Genomic DNA, 14,210 nt, shown 5'->3' with positions numbered 1-14,210 from the left:
TGTTGAATGTGTGGAAGGTTCTGGGAGGTAGTCAACTGAGGAACTGGTTGATCAACTTGAACATCAACCGGAGCTGGAGCACTTTCAACCTTGGCCCGCTTAACCCATCCACTTTCACCTAATGAGTATCCCATCATAGAAAATGCAGTTTTGTCATAAGTATTGGAGATGTGCTTGGGTGTGAAGGGTGTAAAGTCAACCTTTATAACTTCCAGGATATGAGAGATAAGAATACCATAGGGCAGACAAGCATCAGAAGAGGAAATATCCCCGATACTCTCAAGCATATATTGACGAATCCATACAAACCAATCATGTACTTAGTTTTTAAATCCATACAAGCCTTAGCATTTTCCATTCCAAACTTTTTGATAAGTTCCTTGGTGTACTTAGTTTGGCTGATGAAAATTCTTTTAGGAGACTGTTTGATTTGAAGTCCAAGGAAGAAGGTTAGTTCTCCCATCATGCTCATTTCAAATTCACCTTTCATGGAAAGATAATGCCATCAACGTAATTTTGAGTAATGAGATTACCAGAATTTGATTGCTTAATAAAAAGACTTGTATCTATGTTACCTCATTTGAAACCTTGATTTAGAAGAAAAGAACTTAACCTTTCATACTATGCTCGCGGAGCTAGTTTGAGACCGTACAGGGCTTTAGTCAGCTTGTATACATGATTGGGAAAAGTGTATTCGCAAACCCAGGAGGTTGCTTCACATATACTTCTTCAGATATATAACCATTTAGGAATACACTTTTGACATCCATCTGATACAGTTTTGAATCATTTTTGAGCGGCAAAAGCAAGTAAGATTCGAATGGATTCAAGTCTTGCCACAGGTGCAAAGGTCTCATCATAGTCGATTCTTTCTTGTTGAGAGTAACCTTGTGCCACCACTCTTGCTTTATTTCGAACGACGCTTGGCCTGATTCATCCAATTTATTTTTGAAAACCCATTTAGTCCCAACAACAGAGGAGTTTTGAGGTTTTGAAACTAATTCTCATACTTTATTTTTCTCAAACTGATCTAATTCTTCTTTCATAGCGTTGATCCAATAAGAATCCTTTAGAGTTTGATTAACCTTCTTGGGCTCAATTTGAGAAATGAGAGCTGCATGAGACTTGTTTTTTTGTGATCTCCTTGTAGTTATCCCTTCCTGTGGATCTCCTATAATGAATTTTTGAGGGTATCCTGGTTCGTTCTTCCATTCATTTGGAGTATTTGCAGTAGAGATCTTTTCTGTGTTAATCGACTGATCTTGTTTAGATAAGTCAAGATCTTCTGGAGGAGCTTCAGCTGGTTGAGTCTGTTGATTAGCTGACTTACTTTGATGATCTTTACCTAGAATAACAGATTTTATAGCACAAGAAATTTCCTCATCTTTAGGAACATGTTCATTCCTTGGGCGAGGGTTAGTATCAATAAGAACAACATGAATAGATTCTTCAATATATAAGGTTATCTTATTATAAACTCTGTAAGCTCTACTTGAGGGAGAATTACCAAGAAATATACCTTCATCACTTTTTGGATCAAACTACCCAAATTATCTTTACCATTATTATGAACAAAGCATTTGCATCCAAAAGGGTGGAAGCAGCTGATGTTTGGTTTCTTACCATTCCACAGTTCATAGGGAGTCTTTTTTAGAATAAGACGAATGAGATACCTTTTAATAATATGACATGTTGTACTTACAGCTTCTGCCCAGAAATGATGAGGTAAAGAGTTTTTCACTATCATGGTTCTTGCTATATCCTGCAAGGTTCTATTTTTCCGCTCTACTACACTATTCTGCTGAGGAGATCTTGGTGAAGAGAAATTATGGGAGATTCCTTGATCATTGCAGAAATTTTCAAACGCTATGCTTTCAAACTCTCCTCCATGATCACTCCTGGTGGTAGAGATGTAGTAACCCTTCTCATGTTGAACCTTCTTATAAAAAACTTCAAAATTCTTTAAGGCATCATCTTTATGACTAAGAAATATAACCCATGTAAATCTAGAGAAATCATCTACAATAACAAAAGCATATTTCTTACCTCCAATACTAATCGTTCTAGTGGTGCCAAATATATATGCAGCAGTTGAAGAGGTTTAGAGGTTGAAACAATGCCTTTGACTTTGAAAGAGGATCGAGTTTGCTTGCCTAATTGACATGTATCACATATATGATCTTTTGAAAAATTCAGTTTTGGAAGACCAACAACAAGGTCATATTTTGAAAGTTTTTAAATTGTGTGCATGCTTGTATGCCCAAGTTTTCTATGCCAAATCCAGGGATCTTCAATTATAAAAGACAGACGAATTTGATCCCCAAAGTTTTCTAAGTTTCTAATAGTATAGACATTTCTGCCCCTATTACAAGAGAGAATGATGTTACCTGATTCGTCTTCTGTGAACCAACCATATTTCTTAAAACGAACCTCATAATCATTGTCACATAGTTGACTGATGCTGAGAAGATTGTACTCGAGTTCATCTACTAAGTAAACTCCATCCACATCATATGTAGAGCTTAAAGGAACTTTTCCAACACTAATAACATTTCCTTTGGATTTGTCACCAAAAGTAACTGTTCCTCCATCTAGCTTGGTGACTGATTTGAACAATTGTTTGTCACCCGTCATATGTCTGGAACACGCGCTGTCGAGATACCATTTTCCTTTTCGATTCTTCTTGTGATGTTCCTGCAAAACAAGATTACTTATTTTTAGGTACTCAAGCCTGCTTGGGTCCTGAATGGTTAGATTTGAGAGTTAGTTTGGTTTGAAGATTTTAGTCTCCAAATCCATCTCCTGTTGTTTTTGAACCTGTAATGATTTGAGGTGTGACCTCTTTTACCACAGTAGGTGCAAGATGAGCTATTGAAGTTGCCAGGATTATTTTCAGCTCTAATTTTGTTCCTGCAATTGTTAGTGCTATGACCATTTTACCATAAAAGGAACACGTTATTTTCTTTCTAACAGGGACGTTCTGATCAGTTTTGACTGAACTAGAACTTGAGGTTCTTTGTAGACCATTCGATTGAAGCCTGAGTTCGTTTACTTCTTTTTGAAGTATATCACGTTCAATTTCGACTTCTAGTTTCAGGGCCCAATCATTCTTCTCTCTTTCTATTTCTCTCTTGACTTTTCTAAGTTCATTTACTACTCTTTCTATGTCAGCAAGAGCAATATCAATAAATTCTTGAAGTTCATAACAATTTGGACATAAATGAGTACGTACCTCATTAGTTCCTTCATCCAATAGTGAACGAGGTCTTCTTGAATCATCTTCTTCATCGTTGATGTCTGCCATTAGTCCAAGTTCCTCTGATTCTTCATCTTCGCTAAGCGCCATAAAGCACATGTTGGCAATTTCCTCATGATCAGATTCTTCCTCATCACTCCATGCTCCAAAAGCTTTCTTCATTTGCACGTTTCTGCTAAACTTCCTTTTTAATTCAGGACAGTCAGCTTGAACGTGTCCGAACTTTCCACATTCGTAACATCTTCTATCATTTTTATCTGTTTCATTGCTCTCCCTTCCTTTTCTGAAATTAGACTTATCTCTTTTGTAGTTTTTGTTTCTTCTCATCATGTTAGTCACAACTTGCGAGAGCATTGCAATGTTTTCATCTTGTTCTCCTCCTTCTACTTCATCTTCATTTTCAGGTTCAGCCATAGTTTCCTTGAAAGCAACAATTTCCTTTTTCTCTTGAATTTGTCTGCAAGATGAGTTTTCTCGAAAGCAATCAAGTCACCTCTGAGTTCATCATAGGAGATTTTGTCCAGATCTTGACATTCTAAAGCGATGACTTTTGGTTGCTAGATTGTGCGTAGACTTCTAAGGATCTTCCTAACATGTTCGCCACTTTTAATAGGTCTTCCAAATGATTTGATGTCTCCAAGGATTTTGCTGAACCTGAAAAATATTTCTTCAACAGATTCTCCATCCTTCATTTGGAATAATTCATATTCCCTAACCAGGAGATTTATTCTAGTCTCTTTCACCTTGTTGGTTCCTTCATAAGTGACTTCCAGTTTGTCCCACATTTCTTTTGTAGTCTCACAACAAGATATTTTTTCATATTTTTCTCTACTGATAGCATTGTACAGTAGATTTTTTGCTTTTGCATTGACAGTGATAACATCAACTTGTTCATCAGTGTAATCGTTCAATTCAGTTGGAAGGAATTGGAAGATTTTCCTTTTTTATTACATGCCATACTTTGATGTCATATGATATGGTATATGTTTTTATGCGAACTTTCCAATGAGAAAAATGCTGACCATTGAAGTAAGGGGGTCGAACCTAATATGTTCCTTCTTGAAAGAGACCACCGGCAACAGTGTTGGATCCCATTAATTTTTTTCTCACTAGCGGTAAAGCAAAGATTGTGAGCCTTTCTCTAATACCAATTGAAAGTATAAGAGGGGGGAGGGAGGGGTGAATTGTTGACTAATTAAAATTTGGTCGACTAATATAAGTATTAGTTGACAAACCACAAGACAAAAAGAGTGAAAGCAGTAAAGAGAAATAGTAAGACACACACAATGTATACTGGTTCGGTACCGTTGTGGTACTTACATCCAGTTTTTCTTGGGTCACAAGGGTTCCCTTAAGATCTTTGAACAAAGTTACAATATTGATGGGTTTTTTTTGCGTTTACCATCAACATAGAGAATCAACACTTGAGTTCTAATCTATTGACACAACTTTCTTTTGTACTCTAGATCTCTCTATCTGTTGAGACACTGATAACTCACAATTACAGTGTTTGAACTAAGAAGTAGACAGATTTGGAATACATTTTTTGTAGTTGCGCAGTCTTCTTCTTGAGAGAGCAACCTTCTTATAGAAGAGAAAAGAGTCGTTGAGTCCTTTTCGAAATTGGAGGCTCATGATCTTTAATTAAGGGATTTGACCCAAGGGGTGCCTCTTCGAATCTTGATCTTTGACTGGCCCAGATTCGAATGTGACCTTCCTTATCCCAACCGAATTCAAGGAGAGATTAATTCGCAAGTGCGATCTTCAAAACTGGAGTGACCATGATTGGCAATCTGAGTTCCCTTGATTGAGGATGAGTCAATCTGCTTCTTGATTTATCATTAATGTAGTAACTGACTCTTCATTCTTTCCTTATTTTGAATCCAGTAGCAATCAATCTGCTTCTTGATTGATCATTAATGTAGTAACTGAATCTTCACTTCTTTCCTTATTTTGAATCCAGTAGCAATCTTGCTAAGCATCTTCATTCTTTCCTTTTTGTTTGTCCTGAAAATATAATATAAGATAATATTGTCATCATTGAAACTTAAACGTAAACCTATCACCTTTACCGTAATATGTATGCGCCCAAACTACCCGTAATTGGTCTTTTTTATGGCATAGGTTCCGTAGAAGCTTACACATTGTTGCCTTATTCCATATTGATATATCCATAATATCAAGACCCCCTGCAACCTAGGGACAACATAGTTTTTCCCATGCCAATAGTGCTCTTTTGGTTATCTCTCCTCTACCCGTCCAGAGAAAATTCTGGCATATAGTTTCTACCATCTTGATCACTTCCTTTGAAAAAATAAAGATTTGGGATCAATAGGATTGGACTGCAAACAAAGTATTTTTAATTAATTGTACCCTTCATGAATAAGATAAGTGCTTAGAAGTTCATGATGTAATTCTTCCCATCATCCTTTTCCGAGAGAGGTTGATATTGAATAATGACATCCTTTTTGAACTCAACGGAACTCCAAAGTATTTAATTAATAAACTAATTAAAGTATATATATATATATATATATATATATATATATATATATATATATATATAACTATGCCTAATGTTCAAAAGTGTATATGTAAGACAAGTAACTTACATGCATTGGCTTAATGTAAATCAATACTTGTTGCGTAAAATACCTCTAATTATCTTTTTATTGACCTAATTAAACTAAAAAATTCTTAGGTAATTGGTGTATAGAACTTAAATTTGACCCCCTTTGGAAACTTATTTTATTGCGCCATGGATAAATTTTAAAAGTGCACGCACGTGTTGTTTCCTTTTTGCTTTAAGATACTCCTTGTTTCGATTAGCTTCACCAAACGCAATTGAAACTTTTATTGACAACATTAAAGCCATGCTCAATTTTATCAAGACTAATTTTTACCCAAAAAGGGGAAGAAAGAAAAAAGAGAGATTATTTTATCCATGGTCATTGAACGTTTGTGTTTGTTACCCAAAAATCACTTTTCTTTTTTTGTTTACGTAAAAATCATTCAACTTTGTGTTCATTACACAAAAATTACTTTTCTTTCTTTTGTTACACAAAAATTATTTTACTTTACTCTAGTTATCACAAAAGTCACATTTTTACTTAAAAGTCTATTATGCCCTTGATATTATATAAACATTAATATTTATGCATTACCTTCTATATTATATACTATATAATATATTTTTAACTATATATTTTATTTATAGATAAAATAATTTAATATTATTTTATTTATTATTTTTATAATATATTCGTATATTTAATTTTTTCTTGACGTTAATTTTCAAGATATATTAGTAGCGTTATAAAACAACTTTTTTTCAGCAATTATTTTTTGAATTTAATTGACCGATCAAAGTTGGCCTGTAATTACCGACCAACTTTGGTCGATATTCCTTTCCAACTTTCAAAATACCCACCACATGTTAATGGTCGTGTTTTGAACGGTTATTAGCCATTACCGACCAACTTTGATCAGTTTTTTTTGGACGATTTTTTCCGAATTTCTAGTAATATTATTTCCTAAATAACCAATTGCCCTGGTAAATACCCAAGAAAATATCCCCAACTAAATTTGCATGTAGTACCTAGGGATTTTCCTTCAGAGTAACATATGATTTTTTCTCATTTTCTTGTTTGTTTACCTGCAAATTTTTTCACAAAAATGTACTTGCCGATTTATTTCTCTACTAATATATATAAAAGTTACTGATAAATTTAATAACGCTACTAATATATTTTGAAAATTAACGTTAAGAAAAAATTAAATATACGAATATATTTTAAAAATAATAAACAAAATAATATTAAGTTATTTTATTTATAAATAAAATACATAGTTAAAAATATATTATATAGTATATAATATAGAAGGTATCACATAAATATGAAGGTTTATATAATATCAAGGGCACAATAGACTTTTTAAGTAAAAATGTGACTTTTGTGATAACTAACAAAGTAAAATAATTTTTGTGTAACAAAAGAAAGAAAAATGACTTTTATGTGATGAACACAAAGTTGAATGATTTTTACGTAATAAAAAAAAGAAAAGTGACTTTTGGGTAACAAACACAAAAGTTCAATGACCATGCATAAAATTAACTCGAAAAAAAAATACTCGTTTTGGTTTGTGTAATGTAATAATTTTACTCTTTGTTGAATACTGAGATTAGCAGTCTTCATATATGTGGTTGCGATTTTGTATGTGTATCGTGCTGGGCATTATCAGTTTAGTTTTTATTATAATTTTTTAACCTAACATTATGGTCTTTTTCCTTAAGAAAATATTTTCCCGCTCTAGTAAATCAATAATCTTTTCTATGCTATTTCAAACTTGATGCAATCTTGCTAATACGTAGTATTTGTTTTCAATTTTTTTGTACTTGGACTACCAAATCAAGTCACTTTAAATATTAAAATACAATTAAGATTTAGGCATTTATCTGTTATTGTTACGCTTCGGCACTTCCATTAAGTCCCGTGCTAGACAAAAGTGCTTTTAGTTTAATTAGAGACTAAGGGTGTGTTTGGTACGAAGGAAAATATTTTTCAATTTTCTCATATTTGGTTGGCTTAAATGTTTTGGAAAATATTTTTCTTATCAATTCATTTTCCTCCAATCGGAGGAAAATGTTTTCCTTATCAAGAGAAGAGAAAAAATTTTCCAAAGTTCGGAGGTTTATGTGTTTGGAAGTTTACGAGTTTGGAAATTATAAAGTTTACGGGTTCGAAATTCCGCGGTTTTGAAAGTTTAGCGATTCAAAAGTTTATGAAATTTGTGGGTCCGGGAGGTTGTTGGTTTGAAAGTTTATGGCTTCATGTTTATTATATCTAAATTATTTATGAATACTCTTGAGAAGTCATTTTCCTTAATTTGCATACCAAACATAAAAAAATAAATAAAATTACTATTTGTTTTCCAAGAAAATATTTTCCACGGAAAACATTTCCGTTATACCAAACACACCCTAAGGGAAGCTTTTAGACATATAATTTATTGATGGGATAATTGTGGAAAGACAAATTAAGTGGGCGTTTGGACATAAGAATTGTAAATTTTCGGAAAAAAGTGGAGGTATTTGAAAATTAGAGTTATGTTTGGACATGAATATAATTTTGGGCTGTTTTAGAATTTTTGTGAGTAATCTGAAGAGATAATTTTAAATAATAGCTTTTTGGAGTTTTTCAAATTTTCGAAACATTGCAAAATTTATCTTCAAATGAAAATCGAAAATTTTATGGCCAAACATTAATTTTTTTTTAAAAAAAGTGAAAACGTTTTCGAAAAAAGGGAATCATTTTTATGGCCAAACGGGACAGATGAGTAATTTCCAAGGGGACTAGAAGGGTTAATAAAGTAAAGGTAATTGGAGGGGTTAATGTGTTGAGCTTCTAAATTTTTACAGGTGTTAGCAACTTGCAACTTTATAGAGAACTGTAATCAATCTTTTTCTATGCGTAATTTTTTCACTACTAAAGACAAACATTCTCTTTTAAACCCACAAACAATGAGGCTAGGGACTTATAAGCAAAAAATGAGTGTCCCATTTGTACATTGTTCAGCTATTCCCCTGCGCATACAAGACAAATGCAAACCTGGGGAAAATAAGAGAGGAGAGAGAGAGAGGAGAGAGAGAGAAGAAAAAGACTGTTTTATGACTCAGTCCCACTTTTGTCTACTCTAAACTTCTCTCTCCAATGGCTTCTCTTCGTGTTGTTCAACTTAGTTCCCTATTTTTCTAACATTTTGCAGCAATGGAAGCAGAAAATGATGATTACCATAAGAAAGAAAAGGCCACTGCAGTCACAATACTGGTCTTTGCTTCTCTAGCCATTGCTTCTTTGTTCATTGCATTTAGCTACTATTGCTATATCCATAACAAGGTCGCCAAGCGTCTCAAGAACCGTACTTGTAAGTCTTTACTTTCTCAGTTTTACACATTCTTGTAAGTTGGTCATCAGTATTTCAGGCCTATGTTTTGTACAATGAGCTTCACTGTGTTGCAGAAAGTTTTGATCTTTATAAAGATTTTTGGGTCAAAAGGAAATATCACTAAGCAAAGGGTCAAAGAAGATATTTGGGGGGGGGGGATCATTTAATTTTTTTTTCTTTTTCTTATTTAAGAATGGGATCTTGGGTAACTGGTATAGTTGCCTCTGTGGGGTTCGAGCTGTGTAAACGGCCTCTAACAGAAAGACGGCATACAATACATCCCTATGGTCCCGCCTTTCTACGGACCCTGAGCACAGCAAGAGCTTGGTGCACCGTGCCCTTCTTTTTCTTATTTAAAGGAAAAAGTAGAAACATGTAGAAAAGATCTAATGTTGGTTACACAATGTAGAAATCCTGAATAGAAGGCCTTAATGACTGGAATCTGTTGTTGTAGTAGTAGTAGTTGTTAAGAAACATGCATTGACACTTTGTCCTTTTGTTTTCTTGAGCCGAGGGTCTTCCGAAAACAGCTTCTCTACTCCTTCGGGAATGGGTAAGGTCTGCGTACACACTACCCTCCCCAAACCCCACTAGTGGGATTTTACTGGGTTGTTGTTGTTAATGAAATTAGAACAAATTATCTAGTTATTTTAGAGAGAAAATGCTTTCTAGTGCACAAATTCACACCATGCTCACTGTGCTTTCCTCTGTATCACCTCTAGTTTTGGGAAAGCTAAACTCTTGATAAGTTTTTGTTATGCCATTTAGATACAGAGAAAGCTTTTGAGGACAAGGGCAATAGTTTTGCCAATCTTAAAGTCACTGCTGAGAAGGGACTTCAAGTTTTCACATTCAAGCAGCTGCATTCAGCCACAGGTGGATTTGGAAAATCCAATGTGATTGGACATGGTGCTTTTGGGTCAGTGTACAGAGGAGTGCTTCAAGATGGGAGGAAGGTTGCAGTTAAGCTGATGGATCAGGCTGGAAAGCAAGGGGAAGAGGAATTCAAAGTGGAGGTGAGATATCAGTCTATACATTTCCGGCGCAACATCGTTGGTCTATAATGTTGAAAGGGGAAAATATTTCCACAACCCTTAAATTTTTCTCCTCAAAGTCTCAATCAATCTTTGTTTTAACCCTTCATCAATGGAAGAGTTTGGGTGCTGCCCAACAGAAAGTTAAAAGGTTTTGTCGAGTCTAAAATAAGGTTTTAAGCACTTTATTGAAATCTTTGTAATTTATAACCCTTAACACAAGGTCTTAAATGTGAAAATATAAAGGGCATTGTTAGGACTTTGGATTTGTGTTAGAATTGTAATATGTATAATGTATTTTATATTTATATTATTTTAATAAAAGTTAGTAAGCTCTCAGATATTAAGCTACATGTACATTCTTCGCCTCCCTAGGAAAAAATAAAGCACCATAATCTTGTGAATGTTAGTTTGAAATGTATCGTAATTCATGTTTTTAAGCATTTAGTAATACTAATTGTTAGGTTGATTAGAGCCATTGGTCTAGTCTACCTACAAAACAAGTTTTTCTAAGTAACTGCAAGTATGAATCGAATACAATTCAAACTAAGATGCTTTATCGACTTCTTCTTTAGCAAAATGACAAATAGACAAATTTCCTGATCTGGGGATTACACACTATGATGAAACAATTAAAATATGACACAAATTGCAAAATATGAATGAAAAAGAATACGTACAAGTTATTCTCAACAAAGCCCTTCAATTTGTTGTATGATTTTCTTAGCATTTCAACCTTTGTGAAACAGTCACAAATTGCAGAGTTTTAGTGAAACCTTGAACTTCTTCTGAAATTTATTGTGTGTTGTATTATTCCCTCTCCTTTACTTTTGGCGATCATTTGGTGGCATCAAAATATCAGGTGGAGTTGCTATGTCGCTTGCGCTCACCGTATTTGCTGCCATTGATTGGCTATTGTTCAGAATGCAGCCATAAATTGCTTGTTTATGAGTTCATGGCTAATGGTGGTTTGCAGGAGCACTTGTATCCAATCAATGGTATGTATTTGGTTTTCAGTTGTATATGGTTTTGCGCCTCTTGGAATCTGTTAGCAGCCTTTTTTTGTAATTGCTATTTTGGGGCAGCAATGTGTTCCTTGTTACATGAATTTTTGAAGACCTTTTTATGCCTTACTCTTATTCTCTCTCATTACTTCCTTTCGGGTGCGGCCCTTCTTTGGACCTTGCATGAGCTGGGGATGCTTTGTGCACCGGGCTCCCGGGCTGCCCTTTTTACTCTCCCACAACCTCATGCACCCCTTTTCCATCTTTGCGGAAGAAATACTTCATAGTAGGAGAATGATGAATGAATATCCTCATCAAATGACATCTTATACATATGAAAGCTGTCATATTGATTAGCTACACTTGGCTTGTAAAGGGACACCAACTAGTTACTTGTCAGCCACAAAATATGTGGTAATACATCTTTTTGGACTTCAATTTTCAGATAATTTTTTTCCCTAATGTAGTAAGACACGGAAATATCTGCTAGTTATTACATAAGAAGTAGCTACCGATAAATAAAACAAGGAAAGATGGCCAGCCTCCAACCTGAGAAAATCAAAGTTAATGTATATTGTTGCTCCCTTACACTCTGCTCTACATCAGCTCACAAAGAGCATTGCTCACTTAATTATTTTTAGGGAATGTGAGAATATGATAGAGATTATCTGAACATCCAAATTTATTTCATTCCTTACTGTTGCTTGCCTGTATGTAACAATAATTAATCCATTCATTTCAGCTTTTAGTGCCTTGTAAATGAGGAAGTGCAGTTTTCAAAGTGGTTGTTTGATCTCCCTTATTTACACAAAGAATGCTTTGAATGATCATTCTATGCAATTGTGATGCCACGACTGTGAGAAACCACAGTTATAAGTTGGCTGTTTGATCTCCTTTATTTCTATAATGGTTTGGCAGTTTTGGCCTCTCTATCTTCACAAGGTAAGAGTAAGGTCTGCGTACACACTACCCTCCCCAGACCCCACTCGTGGGATTTCACTGGGTATGTTGTATGTTGTTGTAATGGTTTGGCAGTTTCCCTTGCCGGGGTTGTCTTAGAATCCACATGGTCCTTTGAACTCAATAATTTGCTGTTGTTTCATGTGGTAGAAGACAAACATTTTGGATTGAGTTACCTAAGTCATGTAATTTTAATCACCTTGGATGTAGTCAACACATGACTGAGTGATGATTTTAGGTGTCCTCACAGGTAATATCAGATTATTTTCTGAACTGTAGAAAATCACGTGCTAACATTATATGTTTATGCCATCCACTTGAAGCGAAGCAAGTCTTTTCCTGGAATTCCTACTTACTGTGTAGTGACTAGTGACCCAAGTTGTGCCAAATGGGCTATCCTTATTCTTATACCTTATTTCGCATTGTTTCAAATTTTTTGCTTTTGAAGATATTAATGAAAGTACTTTGCTTCAATCTGTAGGTTCCAATAATTTTTGTCCAAAGTTGGACTGGAAGACCCGGTTGAATATAGCTCTGGAGGCTGCTAAAGGTTTGGAATATCTCCATGAGCATGTCAATCCTCCAATCATACACAGAGATCTCAAAAGTAGCAATATTCTTTTGGACAAAAATTTCCACGCCAAAGTTTCCGATTTTGGATTGGCCAAGCTTGGATCTGATAAAGCTGGCGGACATGTCTCTACTCGAGTTTTGGGAACCCAGGGATATGTTGCTCCGGAGTAAGTACCCGTCATTTGGCTGAATCATGTAGGTAGAAGTAGATTATGTTAGATTTTTACATGTGTCACTGTCAATTTCTTCTGTTACACCATTGCAGATATGCATTAACAGGGCACTTGACCACCAAATCAGATGTTTACAGTTATGGGGTTGTCCTCCTAGAGTTGTTGACGGGCAGAGTTCCAGTTGATATGAAGAGATCTCCTGGTGAAGGTGTTCTTGTTTCTTGGGTAAGTTCCCCTAATCGCTTCTTTTTTTATGTTGATGATAGGTAGGTTTCTCTAATTGTTTTAAAACTTACTATTCCCATTTGTCTGTTAGGCTTTGCCTCGTCTCACTGATAGGGAAAAAGTTGTAGAGATTATGGATCCTGCACTGGAAGGTCAGTATTCATTGAAAGAAGTTATTCAGGTTGCTGCTATTGCTGCAATGTGTGTACAACCGGAGGCTGATTACAGGCCACTGATGGCCGATGTTGTGCAGTCATTGGTTCCACTTGTGAAACAACAGCGGCCAATGGCTAAGGCTGGCAGCTGCTCTAGTTTTCATGCTACTACACAATCTCCCAAGGCTTAGACATTTGTCAAGCAAGACGAGCATATCATGATCCTTGGTTCTGTGGCCATATCTTGATCCTTTGTTCTGCACCAACTTTTATGACTAATGGTCGCTTAGTTTATTTATGAACTATTTAGCTTATGGATATCTTTTATGAGTAACTTTAATCTAACAACGTTTGATGGAGCGCGCCAGTTGATGTAATTTGGTGGTGGAACGATTAGTATATTAGACAGCTTGTTTATGTATGTAGTGTCACGCCTCGAACTTGGGTTTGGACGTAACACGACACTCGGTGCTTGACTACATGTGACCGAGCGAACCAACTGACTGGCTGAATCAATATGTGATATCATAACATACAGAATGCGGAAGATAACTAACACATGCTGATATACTGAAAGTCTGAGTGATATAAATCAAAGTGCGAAAACACTAATATAATTCTGAAACATATCTGTAGCCAACATTGCTTAACATGAAACACCTGCCACTCTCTCTAACTGTTATTCTAGTTTATGAAGCCTCTAATGAAGTACTGAAATACTAACTATCTATATACTGAAAGACTGCAAAGTAATGATAATGCCTCGAAAGAATTGAGGCTTACCAAATAGCTGGTACGAGAATCCTAGCGCTCTGAATCGTCAACCTGTAAATCATTACATGCAGCGTGAGATGTAGGCCCCAGACAAGGGATGTTAGTACATT

The 14,210-nt window shown here is 35.2% G+C and overlaps 1 protein-coding gene across 1 annotated transcript; it reads left to right on the top strand.

The window, feature by feature from the left end:
* The first annotated feature begins 8,823 nt into the window (after nucleotides 1-8,823).
* On the top strand, nucleotides 8,824-13,743 carry LOC104237143 (probable serine/threonine-protein kinase PBL7). Its single transcript, XM_009791232.2, has 6 exons — nucleotides 8,824-9,181; nucleotides 9,971-10,218; nucleotides 11,099-11,234; nucleotides 12,682-12,940; nucleotides 13,039-13,171; nucleotides 13,263-13,743. Exons 1-6 carry the CDS (start codon nucleotides 9,025-9,027, stop codon nucleotides 13,515-13,517), a joined length of 1,188 nt encoding a protein of 395 aa, XP_009789534.1. The 5' UTR covers nucleotides 8,824-9,024; the 3' UTR covers nucleotides 13,518-13,743.
* Nucleotides 13,744-14,210: the final 467 nt, after the last annotated feature.

This window comes from Nicotiana sylvestris, chromosome 7, assembly GCF_000393655.2.
Source record: "Nicotiana sylvestris chromosome 7, ASM39365v2, whole genome shotgun sequence".
In the NCBI taxonomy this organism is placed as follows: domain Eukaryota; kingdom Viridiplantae; phylum Streptophyta; class Magnoliopsida; order Solanales; family Solanaceae; genus Nicotiana; species Nicotiana sylvestris.
Note: the sequence above shows the minus strand (reverse complement) of the source record. Positions and strands in the feature narration are given on the sequence as shown.